The sequence below is a fragment of the Musca domestica genome, unplaced genomic scaffold (assembly GCF_030504385.1).
Source record: "Musca domestica strain aabys unplaced genomic scaffold, Musca_domestica.polishedcontigs.V.1.1 29, whole genome shotgun sequence".
Lineage (NCBI taxonomy): Eukaryota > Metazoa > Arthropoda > Insecta > Diptera > Muscidae > Musca > Musca domestica.
Window position 1 is genome coordinate 2,612,142 of NW_026712296.1, and position 22,667 is coordinate 2,634,808.

Here is a 22,667-nt window from a genome sequence, read left to right on the forward strand (position 1 = left end):
CGCCTTCTCGAAGTGATATCATGCCCTCTATAGCGATGTTATTTGGTATAAAAGATTAAAATGACTCCGTCAAATTTAGTGGAAATCGTTTCAGAATTGGATATGCCTCCCACATATTAGTTCCCTCTGAAACCAAACTGTAACTGCTCTAAAGCCAAATGTTGATAGTTGGTATGATCTACTTCAAGTAAATTATTTCGTTACGGGAGCTCTACTAAATATGCATAGTGGTGTAGGGTATCATATAGTCGGCTCCATCCGACTTTTCCTTACTGGTTGTTTTTTGAATTAGACGTTCCTAATAACACAAGTAACGCATATCCCTCGAATACTGGAATTTGGGCATTTATTATCATTTTTTACATGAGTACTTTCCAAAATGTGGGGGTATAAAATGTTCGGTCTTGTTTGTCGCACTAAATTTGATAATGAAAGAAATATTAAAATGTGCCGAATTTTATGTATCGGTAATTAATTCCTCATTGAATGAGAGGTACAGTGAAGGTACAAGAATAAGTTGGTAAATCTTGCTCTTTTACCGACTCCATCTAAGCCTTTGACCATATCAAAAGGGTACATACTCTCTGCAGCCACAAGGCTCAAAATTATTACTATGTAGATTTCAAATATATCATATCTTGACCACTCACCCGTTTTGTGAATTTTTGACGTATCCATTTCAGTGATTCACTGCGTCCCAGGAACATGTTGAATCGCTGGCAGATGAATGTGAATACAAATAAAACTCGCTGCCATGCAACAGCTCCACAATTACTGAGAGAAGAAAAACCAAACATTGATTAAAGGTGGCGTTGACAACGGTGACGACGACGACAACAACAACAATGATAATAACAACAACAACAACGGGTAACACAAACAACACTTGAAATGGCAACAAGGAGCAATTGATGGAGACGATGATATGCAACAATCACAACAATAGCAACAACAACACGAATAGTAGTTGTAGTAGTGACAACAGGTAATGATGACGGTGACAGACGAGATGACAAACTAATCAGCTGTATCATAATAAAGAATCGGGAATCGAGCGAGAAAGAGAGATGGTGAGATGTATGCGATAAGGCGGCAAATGACAGGCAGAAGCTCCGACGCTAATAAATATGGCACACGGACTCCCACACACGATGTGGGTACACTCTACAATGAATGGCACACGCACTTGACACTGTTTGGAGACACTACACAAAAAAGCCACAAAACACTTTGAGGTGCTACTTTTTAAAATCTCTTGAGAGACTTTTCTTTTGAAAATTTGATTTTTTATGGGAATATTTTTTTTATGGAGATCTTTTACATTTTTCTTTTTGCAGGATTTCTTTGGTGCTCTTTCTTTATTTTCGATTCACACACACACACAAACCGCACTCGACGGAACACAAGCGCGACAACAATGGGCGAAATACTTTCGTTTCGATGCACTTCTAACGATTGCACGGATGTTAATGAGTAACGCAACAATTCGTCGCATTGACAACCGTGAGCAGCGGTTAACAATGAATGCTTCTTCTTCTTCGTTAATGCTTACTACAAGACGTAGACGTAGGACAACGGACGGAGAGACGTTGGAAACTTTCGTTGGGCTTTATTTGTTTACTTCTGCGCTACTCTGTTGTCAATTCGTTCGGAATGTTGTGACAGTGGCTGAGGAATTGAAATGAATGGCAGTAGTGGTACAAGGTAATGCCAATACCGCTGAAGCTACTGCTTCTGCCACAACAACAACACCGCCAACACCACCGTTACTCCATCGTCCGCATCGTAAAAACACCCAAGCGCAGTTTATGCTCTGGCAGCGGTGATATGGAATTCCATTTCGTTTGTAATTTGTTGCTTTTATGTTTTGGTTTTTTGTTTTTTATTTATTTTTTCGATAGTTGAGTTGTGGATTTTCTTTTTGTTTTGAAGGTAGGTATTTTCTTTGCGTTATTTGGGGGTATTTTGAGGTGTTGTTGTTGTTGTTACTGGCACACTAAATGTAAATAAATAATGCAAAAACGACATGAACAACAACAACAAAACATAGTAAAAGTAGTAGTAAACGAAAGCATTAGTTATCCATAGAGTCGCACAGTGTTACGATTTAAAATGAAAAATATTAAAATCAACATAAAAACAAGCAAGCAACGGCTATAGTCGTGCGGGACCGACTATGTAGTACCTTACAACGCTACATTATGTTAGAAGCCCCCTTATGTCTAAATCCATTTTGGAAGATTTCGCTTTTGAAAGTTTGTCACGGAGCACTGCCCAGATTTAACCCTTAGCATTTTGACCACGAATATTTGCCCAATATTTACTCACTCCGTCGTGCTGTTAGTTGTTGTGTTCCATTTTACGAATAAATATAAACCAATGGTCAACCAAAATGCTAGAATTTTTCCTTGTCCTTAACTCTCTTCTCATGCGTGTCGAATGGCTTCAATTGTGATATCAGAATTTTTTTTCTGTTCTGGTTCATTTGAACCCCTAAATATTTTGCGATCATCTCCATAAGCAAGAGGCCCCTCTGTATTTCCAAATCTACACTCATATATATGATTTGCTTATCTACGATATTTGGCTATATTCGTCAGCATAAAAATCAGCATAAAAAAGCCAGAAATTCGACTTTTGTGTTTCGGATATCGCCTGTAAGTTATGTTGGTATTTTTTTTCACAAATGCTGCAAAATCTGGAACATATTTTGTTGTTGGTCCATTTCAACCCCCAAATATATATTGCGGACATCTTTAAAAACAATAGACCAAGCCCTTCTGAGCCTAACCCTACCCTCGTGAAAATTTTCATGAGGATCGGACGATAATTGCAATCTGTATATAATATCCCCAACCTGTGTTGTAAGGTGAAAAAATATTTTTATAACAGGTCTTGTGTTTATGTAAATATTAAGATGTACCAAGTCTCAATAGAATAACAGACCTTGCGTTGGAAGAAATTTTGAGATGTTGCAAGTTTGAATGGAAGCGGATAATAATTTCGCGTTTGATGATCTACTTGGATATTCAAAATTTTGACCTTTTGTGGGGAAGGTACCAGGAGGAGTGGACCGATATTGCCCATCTCCGAACTCGATCTGAGTTTGACAACGATTACGATGTACCAAGTTTGGATCAAATCGGATACTTCCTTCAAATATTCTTAAACGGATTTGGACCAGAGAGATCTAGGGTCTACAAGCGTATTTTCGATGAAGAACGTTTTGGCCGTTTCAAATGATATACAGGGTGAGATGAAAAAACTGCAACCAACCTTCAGACTGCTGTCATTTCTAAGCCACTTGCCCGACAAATTATTCCAGTGGCATTGTTTACAATGTGTGAAAAGTTATTCGTGATGGAATTCAAGCGTGATAGCGTGATTTCTTTATATTTGGCTGGAAAACCACAAGTGGCTATCGTTAGAGCACTCCAGCATTTAAATGTGAATAAATCTTATGTGTCTCGTACCACGGCTCGTTACCGCGATGCTGTTAGCGTAGTTCGACGTGAAGGAAAACAGCAAGATCAGCAGATATGGTTCTAAAAGAAAAGAAGCGACTTGATCGAAACCGCGTCGCAGTGGCCGAAAAATGGCTCATGAGATGAACATATCGCAATATTCCATTAGGCAAATATTGAAAAATGAGGTCGGGGTAAATTCTTTGAAATTCCAAAAAGTGCAAGAACTTACACAGCAACAGGAAGCAACTCAAAAGAGCTAAAGAGTAGCTTCGCTTGGCCGAAAGTGTTAAACTGCGGAATTTGGTTTTCTCCAATTTGGTTTTCTCATTATCCAGCAGTTTGTAAACAAACAAAATGATCGTTTTTACTTGCCAAAGAGGTCAGCTGAAAACATGCAACTTTGGTTGGCCTCCAGAACTCAAGCGCCGGCCATGGTTATTGTGTGGGTCGCCATAATAGCCGACGGTCGTTCTCCGCTCGTATTAATCGACCGAGGAATCAGAATAAATGCCGTATATTATCGCGAAAATATTCTGGATGTTGATGGATGGCCCGCAAACATTTTGGCCGCAGACCTTGAACACTCCAACAGGACTTAGCACCATTGCACTCAGCACGCGCCACCCAAGAATGGTTACAAAATGATATTCCTCGCTTCATTTCCAGCGCACAATGTCCACTAAAATCTCCGGATACCAATCCGTTGGACTATGGTGTCTGGGTATTTTGGAAAGCAAGTTTGGCACTAAAAAATACCAAAGTGTCGATCACCTCAAGCAAGCACTTCGCCGGGAATGGGCCAAAATACCGCAGAGCAACATTCGGGCAGCGTATGACGGTTTCGTCCCAATTCGAACAAATCTAAACTTATTCTAAAACGTCGTTTGATAACTTTTTGTACGTGAGAGAGAAAAATACTCTCAGCGTGTACTCTCCAGCATGTATTCTAATAATCGGCCCTTCTAGTTTTACATCCTTGTGGAGTGAACCAACCGAATTTTCTTCATTAAGGATTGATTTCATCCCGATTGGTCATAGTAAGCATTTAGGGTACAAAAGTATTGAGATCGAATACAATATATATACAATGGAGATATATCTCAACTGAAGCTACATCTCGCGGAATTACGACAAGGCTCAACAAATTTCCTAAATTTTTTGACGTAGCACATATTTTTACTAAGGGCGGACCTTGTTCCCAAGGATCGCAGGATTGCTCGAAGAGTGGGAATTTTTAAGCGTAGCGCTCCCGTATCACTCCTGTTTGAAAATTAGAGTAAGAGCAGACTGGCTCAAAATAAAGTACGAAAAAAACATGCTCACTCCCATTCGAGCGACACCGAATAATTGAGTTTGCTCGATTTTTTGTATTTAAAATTCGAAACACTGTGCTCCATCGACCATCAATACTTTAAAAATGCAATAACAACAATGGAAACGCCGGGGATAGTTATTGTAACTCGAGAAATTATCCATCCATGTGACTGACACAGAAAACAAAAATGAAAAAAAAAAAAAAAAAAAAACGGTGGAAAACAACACGGCGGACAAGAACAACAAGAACAGTAATAAGAGAAATATAAATAACCAAATGACACGCGGGCAGAGTAACCAAATAGACAATTACCCGTGAAACATATGAGGAGGTGTAGCGGGTGTGTAACGAAGCGAAGTTAGTTAATAACGTAAGCACAGCACGTCACTAGAAGATATTGCGCGCGCGCGTAATTTAAATTCGTTGACGGTTATTTCACTTCATTAGGTGTTGTTACTCTGGTTTTAATGCCATTCTTTGTGTTGCTTCTTTGCCATTGTTCTCATTTGAAAACTATCTGTAGTTTATGCTTATACACCTCTGCTCCGAGCATGACTTAATTTAAATGGACTTAGTGACTAGTGTTTCTCTTGTCAACATCGCTGTACTGTATCATAAATCCGCTGATTCTAGCGATATTCTTTTGCTTTTTTATTTTCTTTTTCTAGGTATATTACCGTTTTAAATCCACAACCAACTGCAGATTACTTTGTGTTTTTTTAGTAGGTATTGCTGCCACACAACGTCTGTCTGAATGTCGTCACAACACGTCTCTGTCATTTAATATTGGGAGCATAATGAATGAGATATTTAAGTTAAACTTGAGCCCCATCGTAGGCTTTTGAAAAGAGTATCAACGCGTACCACGACAACGATTGAATAAATGTTCTTGCGTTTCTGTTCCAGCGAAGTTATTTTCATGTTTAAAATTCCTCATTTAAGTTTTTTTTTTTTTATGACGAAATGTAAAAGCAATGCATGCAAGAGTGACCAGATTCATTGAAAAGATTTAGAAAATATAAGAAAATGCATTTAAAGGCTTCACTTGGGAAATTGCATCAAATAAGAATAGTCTGAAACTACTTCCACGGTGAACTTGCAAAGTGAGCCATTTCATACTGATATTTAGATAATTTGCTTTATTAATAATGAATCTCCACACATTTATTCATGTTTGACCTTGAAAAGAAGTTCAGTTTCAATTCCGATATGTTTATACCCTACAACACTATGTGCTGGGGGTATTATTAGTTTGATTGGGCCAAAAATTATGTAACACCTCGAAATATTGGTTTCCCACATAGAAAAATATATGGATCTTCCTATCTCGCCGAGCTGAGTCCATCTAGCTATGTATGTTCGTCCGTCCGTCCATATTAATTTGTAATCACTCTTCAGGTCGCAATTATGGTCCAATCCTCACGAAATTGAAAATGGAGGTGAGGTTAGGGCCAGAATAGAACCCTATTGTTTTTGGAGATGATCGAATAATATTTAGGGGTTGAATGGACCAAAAACTGAATAATTTCCTAATTTTGCTAATAACATTTGTGTTATATAAAAGTCAAATTTTCTATTAAACCGCGAATATTTTTAATCGCGGTGAAATCACAAATAGACGAACAGGTCAACTCTGACCGTTACGCAGATGCCGATAGTAAATATATCGGATGTATATAGCGAAATATATACAATGTATATATAGAAAGGAAGGGGGATTGGGGATTTTATATGCAGATTGGAATTATCCTCACGAATAGGATAGGGTTAGGCTCAGAAGGGCTAGTCCTATTGTTTTCAAAGATGTCCGCAATGGACCAACAACTAAAAATGTTCCTGATTTTGCAGCCGTTATGAAGGTCATAAATAGAAACCAAAGGACACGAAATCTCGCATGAAGTTAGAGTTTAGGACAGCGTTTGGAATGAACCACTATTTCTCTCTGAAAAATACCAACATTACTTACAGGCGATATCCGAAATACACAAAAGGCGAACTTCTGGCTTTTTTATGCTGATTTCGCAGACCAATAGCCAAATATTGTAGACAAGAAAATCATATAGATGAGTCTAAATTGGGAGATACAGAGGGGCCTCTTGCTTTTGGAGATGATCGCAAAATATTAGGGGTTCAAATGAATCAAAAACAAAAAAATCCTGATCACACAATTGAAGCCATTCGACACGCCTGAGAAGAGCGTTAAGGACGGGGAAGAATTCTAGCATTTTGGATGACTATTGGATTATATTTAGCTGTAAAATGGACCACAACAACTAACAGCACGACGGAGTGCGTAAATATTGGGCAAATGTCCCCGGTCAAAATGCTGAGGGTAATATCTGGGCTGTGCACCGTGACATATTTTCAAAGACGAAATCTTCCAAAATGGATTTGGAAATAAGGGGGCTTCTAACATATTGTAGTGTTGTAGGGTATCACATAGTCGGCCCCGCACGACTATAGCCTTTGCTTACTTGTTTTCTAATCAGTTTTTAAAATACATTTTTTAAAGACGGCTTATTTGAGATACACTGGTGGCCAAAACTAAAGCAACTGAAATTACAAGGAGAATGAATGCCCTGTAACTTTTTCAAAAATTAAGAAAATGAGAAAGTTTTTCTTGTTTTAAATTGGTTACTTTATTCACTTTTTAAAAACCTAAAACACAAAACCAAAATTCATTTTTATATAAAAAATAATGTTTGGTAAAGTCAGTTAACCCGATTTTGGCTTGGACAAAACAAAAGCAACTCTGTTGTACATTCATATAACCGCTACAATTTCAGTTGTTTTTACTGTGATATTTATCGCTTTTTGCTTCCTTCGACAATTTCGCTTGTCATAAATCCTTTTTGAGAAGTTTTTTACAACAGTATGTGTTTTTCTTTTCGTTTTTTAAGTACTGCCCAAAAAAAGTTCAAAAATGGCTAGAAGCAAATACAGTACCTGAATAAAACAGCAAATTATCAGTGATTATCAAAACAACATATCACAGAAAATGATTTCCGAGAAATATTTCATAAATATTTATGTGATTTCATAATTATGTCTGTGCACTAAGTCGGTTTTTTGAAACTGGATCAGTAGTAACAGTCCATAACGGATGAAGGCCGTGAAGAACTTCAGCCCATACTGATCCACAAATTGTGAGAGAAATAAAAAACAACTATTTAAGAGTTCAACTGGATTGGTGAGAGAGCAATCATTGGATATAAGCTCGAGATCAGTGCGTAGACGAGTAGTGGCAGCTGGTCTGCATGCCCGTAAGACATCAAAAAACCATTTATATCTGAAAAAAATCAAAAAGGCTTTCGGAAACGATAATATTAAGTGGAATCAAGCTCAATGGAAAAAAACATTATTTCTGGGATGAGTCTACGTTTAATATTAAAGGCTCAGTCGTGAAAAATTTTAAGGTGAGAAGACCAAAAAATGAAGGACTTAAGCCGCAGTGTTGCAAAGGTGCAGTGAAGCATGAAGGAGTGTCAAAAATGGCGTGGCGCTGTTTTTCTTTCTATGGACTTGGGCCTAACCATAAAAAAAGGAAGTTGTGGATCTGTTTGTTTACAAAGATGTGTTGGAACCACGTTGTTCCCTTACGCTGAAAAAAATATTCGGCTGATTTGGGTGTTTCAGCAGGATAATGATCCCAAACTTGTATCAAAACTTGTTAAATATTGGTTGCGGGAGTCAAAAATTCATGTTTTGTTATGGCCGGCACAATCACCTGACCTAAACTCCTTAGAAATCCTTTGGAGTATCGTAGATAGGAAGATCAAGAGAGATTCGGAAATAAATAAGCACAACATTTTCTAAAGAATTCGGGGTGCCTGGGAAAGCACACCCAAGGATCAAATTGAGCGTGTTATAGATTCAATGCCTCGTAGGTGTGCAGCTGCTATCAAAAATAATGGTTATGCTATCGACTACTAGCCAAAATTTAATTATTTTAAAATAAAAAATCAAAAGTTGCTTTAGTTTTGACCAAGCAAAAATTGGGTCATTTTAGTTTTCCACATATTATTTTTCGTTCAAACTTATTTTTGTATTTTTATTTTTAGTTTCTTGAAAGTGAATTAAACCCCTCATTTAAAACTTGAAAAATAATTACGATTTGTTTATTTTTGTAAACAGGACATTTATTGTCTTTGCGATTTAAGTTGCTTTAGTTTTGGCCACCAGTGTATATCACCAGCTAAAGTGTTCGACTTTTCAAATAACAAATGCAATTTTTGGAAATTCGAAATTTGACGCGACAAAATGGAATTTTGAAATTTTGTATTAGGGTCCTTGTTGGTGGTAGGTTTTTTATAAATATGTGATTTTGTAAATGTGGGGAACTCAAATTCCCCAAATTCAATATTGATATCTTTGTTGGTGTCTGGAATTGAGATATGGAGGTGGTATGGGAAATGTGTGCTGTAGTTATTCAAAAGGAACTATGTGGCAATGGGTGAAGGAATAGAGATAAAATTCTAAAATTTGTTATTAAGATTAATTGTGATATCTGTGTTTGAGATTTGGCGGATGTGTTAGTATCTGGAATAAAGGCAAGGATTTCGCTTTTCAAATATGTGCTATAATTGTACGAAAAGTACATAATAGTTTGGCAGTGGGTGAAGGGATAGAGATAAAATTCCAAATTGTGATATTTATGTTTGAGGCTTTACGTTGGTTTGAAAATGCATCCTATATGGGGTGAGATAAAAAAAACTGCAGCAAAGTCAAATGCCATAATTTTTATTTATTTTTTTTTTAATTTTATAAAGTGAAAGCAAACCAGTAAGGAAAGTCTTAAAGTCGGGCGGGGTCGACTTTGTGATATCCTACACCACTTTGCTAATTTAGTAGAGCTCCGCATAACAATTAAAAGTTTTTTATGGGAGAATTCAATCATACACGCTATGATTATAATTATAATTTAAAGTTCAAAAGACTAAATATGCCGAACAATTTGTATATTTTAAATTCGGACCTGTATTGCCCATTTGGTGCACAAGTAATTTGAAATCGGATAAAAATATATATGGGAATTATATCGAAATCGGAACCGATCTCGATAAAATTTGGCAAAGATATTTCTGAGCTGTATTTGATATATTTTCCCGAATATCGTTGTTACGGAGTGCATATTACGTCTGTGGGTAACAAATATAAGAAATCGGATGAACTGTATATATGGGAGCTATAGCTATATCTGAACCGATCTTCACCAAATTTGACATACTGACAATTCGGTCGTAAGTGCCAAATTTCATCCCATTTGGGCATATATTAGACGTTTGGTGCACAATAAAAGGTAAATCGGACGAAGTTATATATGGGAGCTATATCCAAATCTGAACCGATTTCGATTAAATTTTGCCAAGGTATTTCTGAGCTGCATTTGATATTTCCCCAAATATTGTTGTTACAGAGCGCATATTACGGCTGCGGAGGACAAAAATAACAAACCGGATGAACAATATATGTGGGAACTATAGCTATATCTGAACCGATTTCGATTTGGCATACTTATTTTGAAGTCCAATCTGATCATACGTGCAAAATTCCATACTATTCGGACTGATATTGCACGTTTGGTGCACAATAAAAGGCAAATCGGACGAAGATATACATGGGAGCTATATCTAAATTTATACCGATTATCTCCAATTTCAATAGGGATCGTTCTTGAGCCAAACAAATGATTTGTGCAAAATTTCATTTGGATAGGGCAATAAATGCGAACTGTACTTTGTTTACAAAAATACATGGACAGACGGATGAACGGACGGACGGACATGCATAAACCGACTCAGAATTTGATTCTATGCAGATCATCAAAAGGTCTATCTCGTTTCCTTTTGCCTGTTACAAACAAATGCACAAAGACATAATACCCTGACCACCTTGTGGTGTAGGGTATAAAAATGTCGGAAATAGTATCAAATTTTAGAATAAGTTTGTTCGAATTGGCCTCATTTGGCACGAATTATGGCTTCAAACGGCTAATGAAACCGTCACACGCTGTCCGAATGTTGCTCTGCGGTATTTTGGCCCATTCCCGGCTAAAAGCTTGCTTGAGGTGATCGAAACTTTGGTATTTTTTAGTGCCAATCTTGCTTTCTAAAATACACCAGACACAATAGTCCAACAGATTGGTATCCGGAGATTTTGGTGGTCGTTGTGCGCTGGAAATGAAGCGCGTCCTTGAGTCCTGTTGGAATGTCCAAAGTCTGCGGCCAAAATGTTTGCGTGGGTGCGTGGGGCTAAGGCTTTAATACACTCCCCAGTATATTTTCGCTATAATATTCGGCATTTATTCTGATGCCACGGTCGATTAATACGAACGGCTGTTATGGCGGCCCAGACCATCACCATGGCCGGCGCTTGAGTTCTGGTGGCCAACCGAAGTTGCACATTTTCAGCTGACCTCTTTGGCAAGTAAAAACACGATCATTTTGTTTGTTTACAAACTGCTGGACAACGAATGTTTTCTCATCGGAAAAAACCAATTTCGGCAGTTCACCACTTTCAGCCAAGCGAAGCAACAACTTTAGCTCTTTTGAGTCTATTTTCTTTCTGTTGCGGTGTAAGTTCTTGCACTTCTTGAATTTCAATGGCTTTACCCCGAGCTCATTTTTCAATATTTGCCGAATGGAATATTGCGATATGTTCAGTTCACGAGCCATTTTTCGGCCACTGCGACGCGGGTTTCGATCAAGTCAAACCAAAACCGACTGATACCTTTTAAAATGTTTTTTTTGTCTAAATTTTAATATTTTTTACATGGTCACCTTCGTAGACACACTAAACAGAAATCATAAAACCGAGTGAGAACATGAAGCCCTAGTCATTGGTTTTGTTTATTTTTGTTCTTGTTATTTTGATTGTTTATATTTAATTCGTGTACTTAGTGCCTGCCTCCAGTAGACCGACATTGCCGCTCATTACCGGTGTAAGCCACATGCAGAGCATCGGGACAGTAGCTGTATTTCTCATGGTGGGGTTAGGTGAAATTTTAAAGTTTAATTACAACACCCTGCATTTACCACCCCATATGTTCTACATATTTTTCCACACACCTGCATCGAGTGAAAACTCTTTGATTTTCCCATTATTCTGCATTGCGGAAATTTATCAACATATTTTAAAGGGGTGAGGGGAAAAGAGAGGATTGAATACAGAGGGTATGTCGAAGAATTGCATGTTTGAAATTACATGTGATTTCCATTAAAGTTCCCTAGAGAATTTGGGTTTTCGGTTAATGTCTATTATTTATACATATATTTAGGTGCATATATACAAACATAGGTATACTTACCGTTTGATGTCGTCGGTTTAATAAAAGAACGAAACCAATGGAAAAAATTGTACAGCAATTTAACTGGCCCAGTTATCTAGTTTTAAAAGGCAAATTAAAAGCAAATAACTGTAATTAATTTGTGGGTGAATGTTCTAGTTTCTTGAGGCTACTGCGAATTAAAGAAAACCGGAAAAAATTAAAGGAAATTTAATGACTTAAAAAAAGAAAAATATGTATACCTTCAGCCAATGTTCGATTATTTAAATATATTTTGACTTCTTTTATGATTATTCAAATATTTGACCTTCTATGGAGTAGGTTCCGAAGGAATGAGCCAATATTGTCCATTTTGTATCAGACCTAAATATATATTATATAAATATTGGACTATATTGGTAACCTCTTTCACTTTATATGAGATATGTGATAATTTTTAGAAAATCTTCTAGATATAGTCGACCGAACTTTTCCATTTTCACACTACATATGATAAAGATAAAAATATTGGTGTGGGCAAAATTACAAGAAAATCGAACATTTATATCAAATTTTATGCGAAATCATAGATTCCATATTCCTCTCAGGCTTGTGGTTGAGATAAATATTCAGATATTGCAAGTTGTTAAGAATCGCTGACTTATTTTGTAAGTTATGACAGATAAAGGTATTGAAAATTGTGACCCTTAGTGGGTGAGGTACCAGAAGACGTTGCGGTTCAGCTTCACAACAGATCTTGTGTTAGCAAGAAATGTTTGTATGTGTGAAATTTGAAGAGAGTTGGATGCTTATTCCGCTTTCTTAGAGCATTTTGTTTTTCAAAATCTTTAACCCTATGTGGGGCAGGTACCAGAAGAAATAGCCCGATCTCTACCATCTATATAACAGATATTGTGTTGATAAAAATACTGAGATTTTCCAAGTCTGAATGGAATCGGAAGTTAGTTTCGCGTTTTATGAGCTGCGTGGATATTCAAAATTTTGACCCTTTTATGGGGGAGGTACCAAAAGGAGTGGACCAATATATCCCATATCCACAGCAGATACTGTGTTAATAGATGTAATGGGATGTGTGAAATTTCAAGATGACCGTATGCTTATTTCGGATTTTATGATCGTTTTGGTTATTCAAAACGTTGACCCTTTTGTGGGGGAGGTGCCTGAAGGAATTGTCCGATCTCTACCATCTTTATAATAGATCTTGTGTTGATGGAAATATTAGGATATGCGAAGTCTGTCAGGAATTGGATGTTAATTTCGTGTTTTAGGAGCTTCATGGATATTCTAAATTTTGACCCTTGGGGGGAAGTACCAGAAGGAGTGGACTGATATATCCCATCTTCACAGCAGATCTTATATTAATAGAAATAATGGGATGTGTGAAATTTAAAGAGAACCGGATACTTATTTCGAATTTTATAATCTTTTTGGTTATTCAAAACTATGATCCTTTGCAGGGAGGTGCCTGAAGGAATTGTCCGATCTCTACCATCTTTATAACAAATCTTGTGTTGATGGAAATATTAGGATATGCGAGTCTGACAGGAATCGAATGTTTATTTCGCGGTTTATGTGCTTCATGGGTATTCAAAATTCTGACCCTTTGTGGGGGAGGTTCCAGATGGAGTAGGCCGATATATCCCATCTTAACAGCAGATCTTGCATTAATAGAAATAATGGGATTTGTGAAGTTTGAAGAGATCCGGACGCTTTTTTTTGGATTTTATGATCGTTTTGGTCATTCAAAATTTTGACTCTTTGTGGGGGAGGTGCCTGAAGGAATGGTCTGATCTCTACCATCTTTATAACAGATCTTGTGTTAATGGAAATATTAGGATATGCGAAGTCTCATAGGAATCGTATGTTAATTTCGCGTTTGTTGAATGTTGACTCTTTGTGGGGGAGTTACCAGCAGAAGTGAACCGATATATTCTACCTTAACACCAGATCTTGAATTTATAAAAATATTGGAATGTGTAAAATTTTAATACAATCGGACTCTTACATCACATTTTAAAAGAGTAGGCCGATATTGCCTAGGAAGGACGATCGACTCCAAATGTCCTGAAACGTCCTGGTTTGGTCCAAAGAGACCAAAGAGGGTCTAAAATCGTTATTTCGATGAGGCACGTTTTAGCCGTATCAAATGATATATGCCCTTTCTAGCCATATGACTAAGGGTATAACATATTATATATATGTATTTGGATTTGTGATAAAATAAAATGATATCTATATATATAAAAGAAAGTTGTGTTAGTTACTACGCTTATAACTTAAGAACCGCTGGACTGATTTTAACGATTCATACAAATTCGGAATTGTCTCCTGTCCGAAAAGGATAATATCCAAAAAAATCGCGTAAAAATGTGATATATTAACATTTTCATTTTGACTTTTGAAATTTACAATAGTAATGTTTTATTTTGCATGATTTTTTTCCATTTTGACTTACTTTTTTCTAATGTACATTTGTAGTGTTTTTTTAGTTTTTTATTATTGAATTCGAATATTAATACCAATTTATTTAATTGATTTGATTTCTTGAGAATTGAAATTGATGGCGGGTTACATGGAAGTGTAGTATCGAATTATGAGTTGGCGAAACGGAATATCGAAATAAATTAACGCGGTCAAACCAAAGTTAAAAGATAATTACTTTTTTAAAATCGCTAAAAAATCACGAAAAACAAATCTCATTGCAAAAACTCTGAAATCGAGAAAAAATCGTAAAAAATGTTAATGGAATCAAATGTTAAAATAATAGTATTTACAAAATTTGTAAGGACTTTTAAACATTTGCTGTAAAAAATCAGCGAGCAAGTTGAAGATTTTTTCAATTTGTTATTCTTCTTTTGTCAATTTTTTTAAATTTGTATTATCATATTGAATTCAGTGGATTTTTTGTGAACAAAATAAAGAATAATTCTTCACTATATACAATTTTTCACCAAAAATACGATGTTAACTGGCATCTACCTTTCAACTCCAGGGTCGACATCGTGGTTCAGCTGGAAGATGCGAACACATTTAAACAAACAAAAATTACCGAAAAAGCCTAATGGGGCTTATTTCAAAGCGTGGACCTACTTCTTTCATGTGATAATAATCCGTCCAATGAGAGCTGAAAATTCAAAATTCTTTGGGAGTACAATCAGTAAAATACCAAATATGTGGGTAGAAAATAGTAGAGCGAATGGGACTTTTAGTAAGAAAAAGATTTATATCCTTCCAGAAATTCTTCCCAAACATTCAAGATACCTTAAATCGTTTTTGCAGGTCATGATACCGATCATAACTCACGGATTGATTTCATATTTATATAACCATCATATGATTTAAGCTATTTCTGGGGTCTTGGCCACATTTTTAATTTTTTGGCCCTTTTTTGGCATCATTGTTTCTAAGGGGGTGGAGAACCTCTTCGCATAAAATTTGAAATTCTCAGAGTAGGACCCATATTGGTCTTGACCACATTCATCAATTGATTTGGTTAACAAATTTTATTTATGCTACCCTGGGGTAGGGAACCATCATACAGATAATTGCCACATAGAAAAGAAAATTTTGTATTCTTTTGAATTTGTAACCCCCAAGAGAATATTGGTTGGAAACGTAGATTTGGGATGTACATCTATATGAAATAAATTGTGAAAACATGAACAAGTTACAAATGTAAGAAAGTTGCACAGGACCGAATAGTTGTTGAATCGTCATTCTACTCCCTCAAGTCCACCTTTTGGCGGACAAACAGACCGACATGGTTAGGGGGACTTACGAGGACTCTAATGCACAATCTAAGGTGCTAATGGGTTTAAAAAAGTAATTAACTTTGGCTATTCTTAAATCATTCAGCCCTCAATTATGAGGTGTACAAAATACAGTAAATTCGAAATTACTGCTCATTTGACTGGAAAATTTTGCTACGATTTTTACCACACTAAAAATTAATTTGATCCCTTACAGGGGATAAGATTGATATATACTTTTTAATGAATTTGTATAGCACATCCACACATTTGAAATCCACGGTTTAAATATTGAAGCCCACGGCTTAAACATGGGTACAGGTATTTTAAAACACTTTTAATCGATCAGTATATGAACACTTATATCAGTCATATCTGTGAATAATTATGCTTTGACAAATATGCACAATAGACAAAAACTACGGGCCGGCAACGCGGACCGGGACAGCTAGTATGAAATAAGTCAAAATTATTTTTTTTTGCCCGATGCCTTTGATTTAATGTAAAATTGCTTTAATATAAATATCCATTTGAAATAAAAGTAAGATATTACACTTGATCATCACAAACGTTGAACATCAACTAACACCAGACAAGTTCGCCTGACAACTGCAGTTCAACGAAGACTCAACTTAACTTTCAGTCACTGCCAATGTGACAATTTTCCCATCAATCTTCAAACTGTCACCTGTGAGACAATGTGATAAACGATTAAGCCGTAAATAATAAATACTTATAATTATAGTGATAATCATAATCGCAGACACCACAGACTCCATAGACCATGGCATGAACGCAGATTTATGCGTTCATTATTCACAGCGATTTAATGGAGATCCAGTTGAACCAGCTCCTTAGAAAATGAAAGAAAAATAAGGTGCCACTAAAATGGACAACTTATTCTGAACAAATATGGTTGCAAGTGTTTTACTTTTACTTATTTGTATTTTTAATTACCTTAATCTCTGTTATGGTAGAAATAATAAAAGAAGAAATAAAATATTTATTTATAAAATGTTTATAAATTATTTTATATATATTGTATTTTATATATATTGTTTTCCAGAAAAAAGTTATTAATGATGAAATTGAAGCGTGATATTTATATTCCTTATATTTGGCTGGAAAACCACAAGTGGCTATCGTTAGAGCACTCCAGCATTTAAATGTGAATAATTGTGTCTCGTACCATCGCTCGTTACCGTGATACTGGTAGCGTAGCCCGACTTTAAGGAAGTGGACGGAAGAAAACAGCAACATCAGCAGAAAAGGTTCGAAAAGTAAAGAAGCGACTTGATCGAAACTCGCGTCGCAGTGGCCGAAAAATGGCTCGTGAGCTGAACATATCGCAATATTCCATTCGGCAAATATTGAAAAATGTGCTCGGGGTAAAGCCACTAAAATTCCAAAAAGGAAGGAAAATAGGCTCAAAACAGCTGAAGAGTTTCTTCGCCTGGCCGAAAGTGGTGAACTGCCGAATTTGGTTTTCTCCGATGAGAAAACATTCGTTGTGCAGCAGTTAAAAAAAAGCAAAATGATCGTGTTTACTTGCCAAAGAGGTCAGCTGAAAATGTGCACCTTCGGTTGGCCATCAGAACTCAAGCGCCGGCTATGGTGATGGTGTGTGCCGCCATAACAGCCGATGGTCCCTCTCCGCTCATATAAAGCGACCGTGGTATCAGAATAAATGTCGAACATTATCGCGAAAATATTCTGGAGGGTGTATTAAAGCCTTGGGCACGCAAACATTTTGGCCGCAGACTTTCGACATTCCAACAGGCCTCAGCACCATCGCACTCAGCATGCCTCACACAAGAATGGTTACAAAATGAGGTTCCTCGCTTCATTTCCAGTGCACAATAGCCACCAAAATCTTCGATACCAATCCGTTGGACTATTGTGGCGTCGGGCTACATTGGAGTATTTTGGAAAGCAAGGTTGGCACTAAAAAACACCAAAGTGTCGATCACCTCAAGCAAGCGTTTGGCCGGGAATGGGCTAAAATACCACAGAGCAACATTCGGGCAGCGTGTGACGTTTTCATTGGCCGTTTGAAGGCCATAATTCGTGCCAAAAGTGAACAATTCGAACAAATCTAAACTTATTCTAAAATTTGATGATATTTCCAACAGGGATAGGGTTCCCTGCATTCAATACCAAATTCAGCACTTTTCCAACAATTACAGCCTATGTCCAGGCTACACATGAACAGCAATGCTTCGATATATAGTTTCCATAAATATCTTCAACCGATTTCTAGTTAATTGTGCACCAAGTGGTCAATATCAGTCCACATGATCTGAATCTTGGTACATCCGACCGAATTCAGTTTAGAAGCAAGTACATTAATTTTGAAGAAAATAGGTCCAGATATAGATATAGCTCCCATATATGTTTCATCCCATTGGGGTTTTAAGTCACTCATATTCGTAATATGCATTCGACAACAATGATATTTGGTACAAGATATTTTATAGAGCCCGGAAATATATTTGGCAAATTTTATCGAGATCGGCTCAGATTTGGATATAGCTGTTATATATATCCCAATATAAATTCTTTTGTTACGGGAGCTCTACTAAATATGCATAGTGGTGTAGTTTATCATAAAGTCGGCCCCGCTCGACTTTTGATCTTTCTTTAATTGTTTTACTACGCACGTATCATGGGAAGTAAGTGCTTACCAAACTGACACCAAGGGACATTAAATAGGCAATTTTGACTTTTAAATTTTGTGGAAATAACTCTTTATTATACCGTTAAACGCTACGTATTGGGTGCGAAATATCGGCCCTAGACCCACGATGTTAAATATCAATCTTCTTATCTCGTTTATTATATCATCGATAATGCTATTGCCATAATTGTTGGTCTTCTGGTAGTCTAGAAGGTATGAAGTTATCATTTTACTTGGGCTGAAAGTGATGCATGTGGTTTCCAAGTTATTGCAGGGTAGATATTGATATTTTAAAGATCCTATCCACATTTTTTTTACATTTTTAACCGTCTCCTAATTGTGAACTTTTTTACAGGTTTCGTAATTTTAAAGTTTTTGACCACAATTTCTTAAAGAAATGGTTGCAATTTGGCACCTTGGGTTTCGAGGAATGAAAATTTTGTCACGTCAGATTTTAAACACTGCAGATGTCAAAGTGATTTTAGCTTCACAGCCATTTCCCCATCAATATGTGTTAACATCCAACCATTTATTTCATTTCATTTCAAAACTATTACTTTTGTTTATACATCCAAAATTAAAGTCTGACCCAACACTACTTGCACTTTTTCATCCTTACGCAAGCGGTGATTGGCAAAAACTTTTTCGGCGCGACTTGATTAAATTGTTTCAGTTTATTATTTTTCTCAATCATCCAAAATTGATCTTATAAGATCTTTACAAATGTATTTGATGAAACATAGCATTTGCTCGAAATCCCCAAAAGCTATAAATTAAAATAAATTGACCCTGTGTGTGTGTGTGTGTGAGTGTGGAAAACAAACGCTTTGAACTAATTATCTTTTATCACTTTCGTCAAGAAATCATGACAATTTATTAAATCAATTTTTCAAAATCATAAATGCGGGTAATTGTTTCTCTTCCATCTCCGTTTCGTCGATCGGTTTGTTTTGATTGGTAGGCATCAATGGGCTATGGCCAGACTTTGATGACTACTCGTTTTCTGGTATTATGTCATTATTACTTTCCCTGCGGAAAGTAAAATCAAACACAACAACAACAAAGGCAACACAATGCAATCTCAATGAATCTATCTAACCGAATGGATGAACTTCAATGACTTTGATTCGAACAGCACATGGCCAAGAGGCAAAAAAGAGTAGCAGTAGCTGTAGTAGGTGACGGACGTTTAAACATCAAAACATGAACGACAAATGCATAAAGAGATATGGTACAGTGACAAGGAGGATTTTTATAGATGTTCAAAAACAAATTCTGCTCTGATTCTGGTTCATTGTAGATATTGTTCAGAAATATATAAGAAATCTTACAGTTGGTTTATTTAAGCCAAAGGCAAATTCTATCAAAATTTGGCAAATCGCTTTAGATATAAATGGATCTTTTTTTTGTTGTTGCAAAATGGTCTGGCTTTATCCCTTTATTGTTGTTTTTATAAAAACAACGTTTGTTTATTAGTGGAGAACGATGGTAATGTTTAGCAGGGGGTAAGGCAGGGAATACCTAGGTTTCGGAAAGAGCCACCAATCCTCATCAGTTCCCTTGTTTTTGCCTGGGATATTCTCCCCAGAAGTTATTTTAAAAATAACTTCTATGACAAAAAACATTTTTTTACCCAAGTGACGAGATCGTAAGCTCAATAGAAGAGGAACCAAAGAATTAAATAAAACTAAAATTCTCTTGGAAAGTCTTCTAAATCTCCCCAGAAGTTATTTTAAAAATAACTTCTATGACAAAAAACATTTTTTACCCCAGTGACGAGATCGTAAGCTCAATAGAAGAGGAACCAAAGAATTAAATAAAACTAAAATTCTCTTGGAAAGTCTTCTAAATCTTACAACCGCACTTATAAACATTTACATCTTTCTCCACTTGTTATGCTTTCGTTCAGCCTGAACGAAGTAGCATAACCATGTAAGTTGGTTTTGTCTGTTACAACAAAAACCCGACGAAGGGGTTTTTGTTGTAACAGACAAAACCAACAACCAACCAACTTAATTCTTTGGTTCCTCTTCTATTGAGCTTACGATCTCGTCGCTTGGGTAAAAAATGTTTTTTGTCATAGAAGTTATTTTTAAAATAACTTCTGGGGAGAATATCCCAGGCAAAAACAAGGGAACTGATGAGGATTGGTGGCTCTTTCCGAAACCTAGGTATTCCCTGCCTTACCCCCTGGTAAACATTACCATCGTTCTCCACTAATAAACAAACGTTGTTTTTATAAATGGATCATATAAAGAAATTCTTTCGATTTCATATGAAGAAGTTATGACAAGACCTTAGTCCTGACATTCCGTCTAGGGATTACATTTAAGAGGTTTTACAAGTTTTCACAAAAAAAAAAAAAAAAAAAAAACCAGATTACCATATACATCATTTTAGAATTTATAAACTCACAGGGACGCTACTTTTTATACCCTCCACCATAATATGGAGGGTATATTAAGTTTGTAATTCGGTTTGTAATACCTCGAAATATACACTTTAGTCCCCACAAGGTATTTATATTTTTGATCTGCACAAAATTCGATGTAGATTTAACGGTGTCGTCGGTCTGCTTGTCCGCCAATCCGTCAGGGGAAATCATTCCAGCTTCCGAGCGTATTGAAGTAGGTTGATAGAATTTTACTCAGATGTGTGTTTCGTCTGCAGGATTTTTGGCATTGATGGGCTATATAGGTCCATAGGTTTAGTTATAACCCCCATATAACTGTACCTCACTATAATCGGAGTTTTGATGATTTTAGCGACCTTATTCGACGGAATTGTTTCAAATGTCGTGTTTGAAGTTTGTAATAGTTACTACAGCCTATGACAGAAAATTGCCTGTGGAGGTCCTCGTCTTCGTATAATCCCTTTATAATGGTACCTCCCTATATTTCGTATTTTTATGATTTTAGCGACATTATTCACCGGATCTGTTTCAAATTTCGTATTTAAAGTTCGTAATGGGTACTACAGTCTATGACAGAAAATTGCATATGCAAGTCCAAGTCATCGCATAACCCCCATGTAATGGTACCTCCCGATATTTTGTATTTTGATGATTTTAGTGACATTATCACCGGATATGTTTCAAATTTCGTATTTGAAGTTCGTAATGGGTACTACAGTCTATAAGAGAAAATTGCTTATGCAGGTCCAAGTCAGATAATGGTACCTCCCTATATTTCGTATTTTGATGATTTTAGCGACATTATTCTCCGGAAAGAGAGAAAATTACATATGCAGGTCCATCTCTTTGTATAGCCCCTATATTACCGTACCTCTCTATATTCGTTATTTTGAGGATTTTAAGGACACTATTCATCGGAATTGTTTTAAATTCCGTATTTAAAGTTCCTAATGAAAACGTCAGTAATAGATAGCACAGCCGGTGACAGAAAATTACCTATGCAGGTCCACGACTTCGTATAGACTACAAAATAACGGAAACTCCCTATATTTGGTATTTTTAGGATTTTAGCAGAATTTTTAACTGATTCTATTTTTAATTTATTTATTATTATTATTTTTTTTTTATTCATTCATATGGTAGAGGAAACTCAAAGTTCGGCCCGGCCGAACTTACTGCTTTTTAACTTAATTTTTCTTAGTTACGTTTCTTCCCAAACTCAACTCAAAATGCCAACATTTTGCGAAATTAAATGGAAAATATGAGTACGCCGTACCACCATACCTCAATATCTTAATCCCAGATAGCAACAGATACCTCAATTTCAGGTCTTTAATTTTATCCATTACCAAACTTTAGTACTATTTAGTACAATTATAGAACGTATGTCCAAAACCAGGTCCTTCTTCCAACCAGAGATACCAACAGTGACAGCTCTATTCCTTCACCCAATACCAAATTTGGTACAAGTACTTTTCGTACAATTATAGTACACATTTCCAAAACCACCACCATATTTTAGCCACAGACACCAATACTTACTACATCTACATCAAATTTCAGGATTTCAGGTCTATTCCTTCATCCAAAAATAGCACCATTCAGTACATTTCGTACAATTATAGTACACATTCCTAAAAATGTCTTTATATGACCAGGCTACACATGAACAGCGACTCTAATACCAAATTTCAGAGTTCAAGTACTGTCTATTCAACCAATATTTAATTAAACCAAAAAAATAGTACTGTTTAGCACCTT

General features: G+C 36.2%; 1 protein-coding gene across 2 annotated transcripts in view; it reads right to left on the bottom strand.

Annotated features, from left to right (window-relative positions):
• Positions 1–1,475, bottom strand: part of LOC101893012 (uncharacterized) — a 186,609-nt gene extending 185,134 nt beyond the window's left edge. Inside the window, exons 1-2 of one of the 2 annotated variants that reach the window (XM_059124464.1) lie at positions 1,322–1,475; positions 651–774 (exon numbers count right to left, since the gene is read on the bottom strand). In XM_059124464.1, coding sequence (XP_058980447.1) covers positions 651–707 — 57 coding nt within the window. In that variant the 5' untranslated portion in view covers positions 708–774; positions 1,322–1,475. The remainder of the gene's footprint in view (positions 1–650; positions 775–1,321) is intronic. The other variant, XM_011293092.3, reaches the window with a different exon arrangement.
• Positions 1,476–22,667: the final 21,192 nt, after the last annotated feature.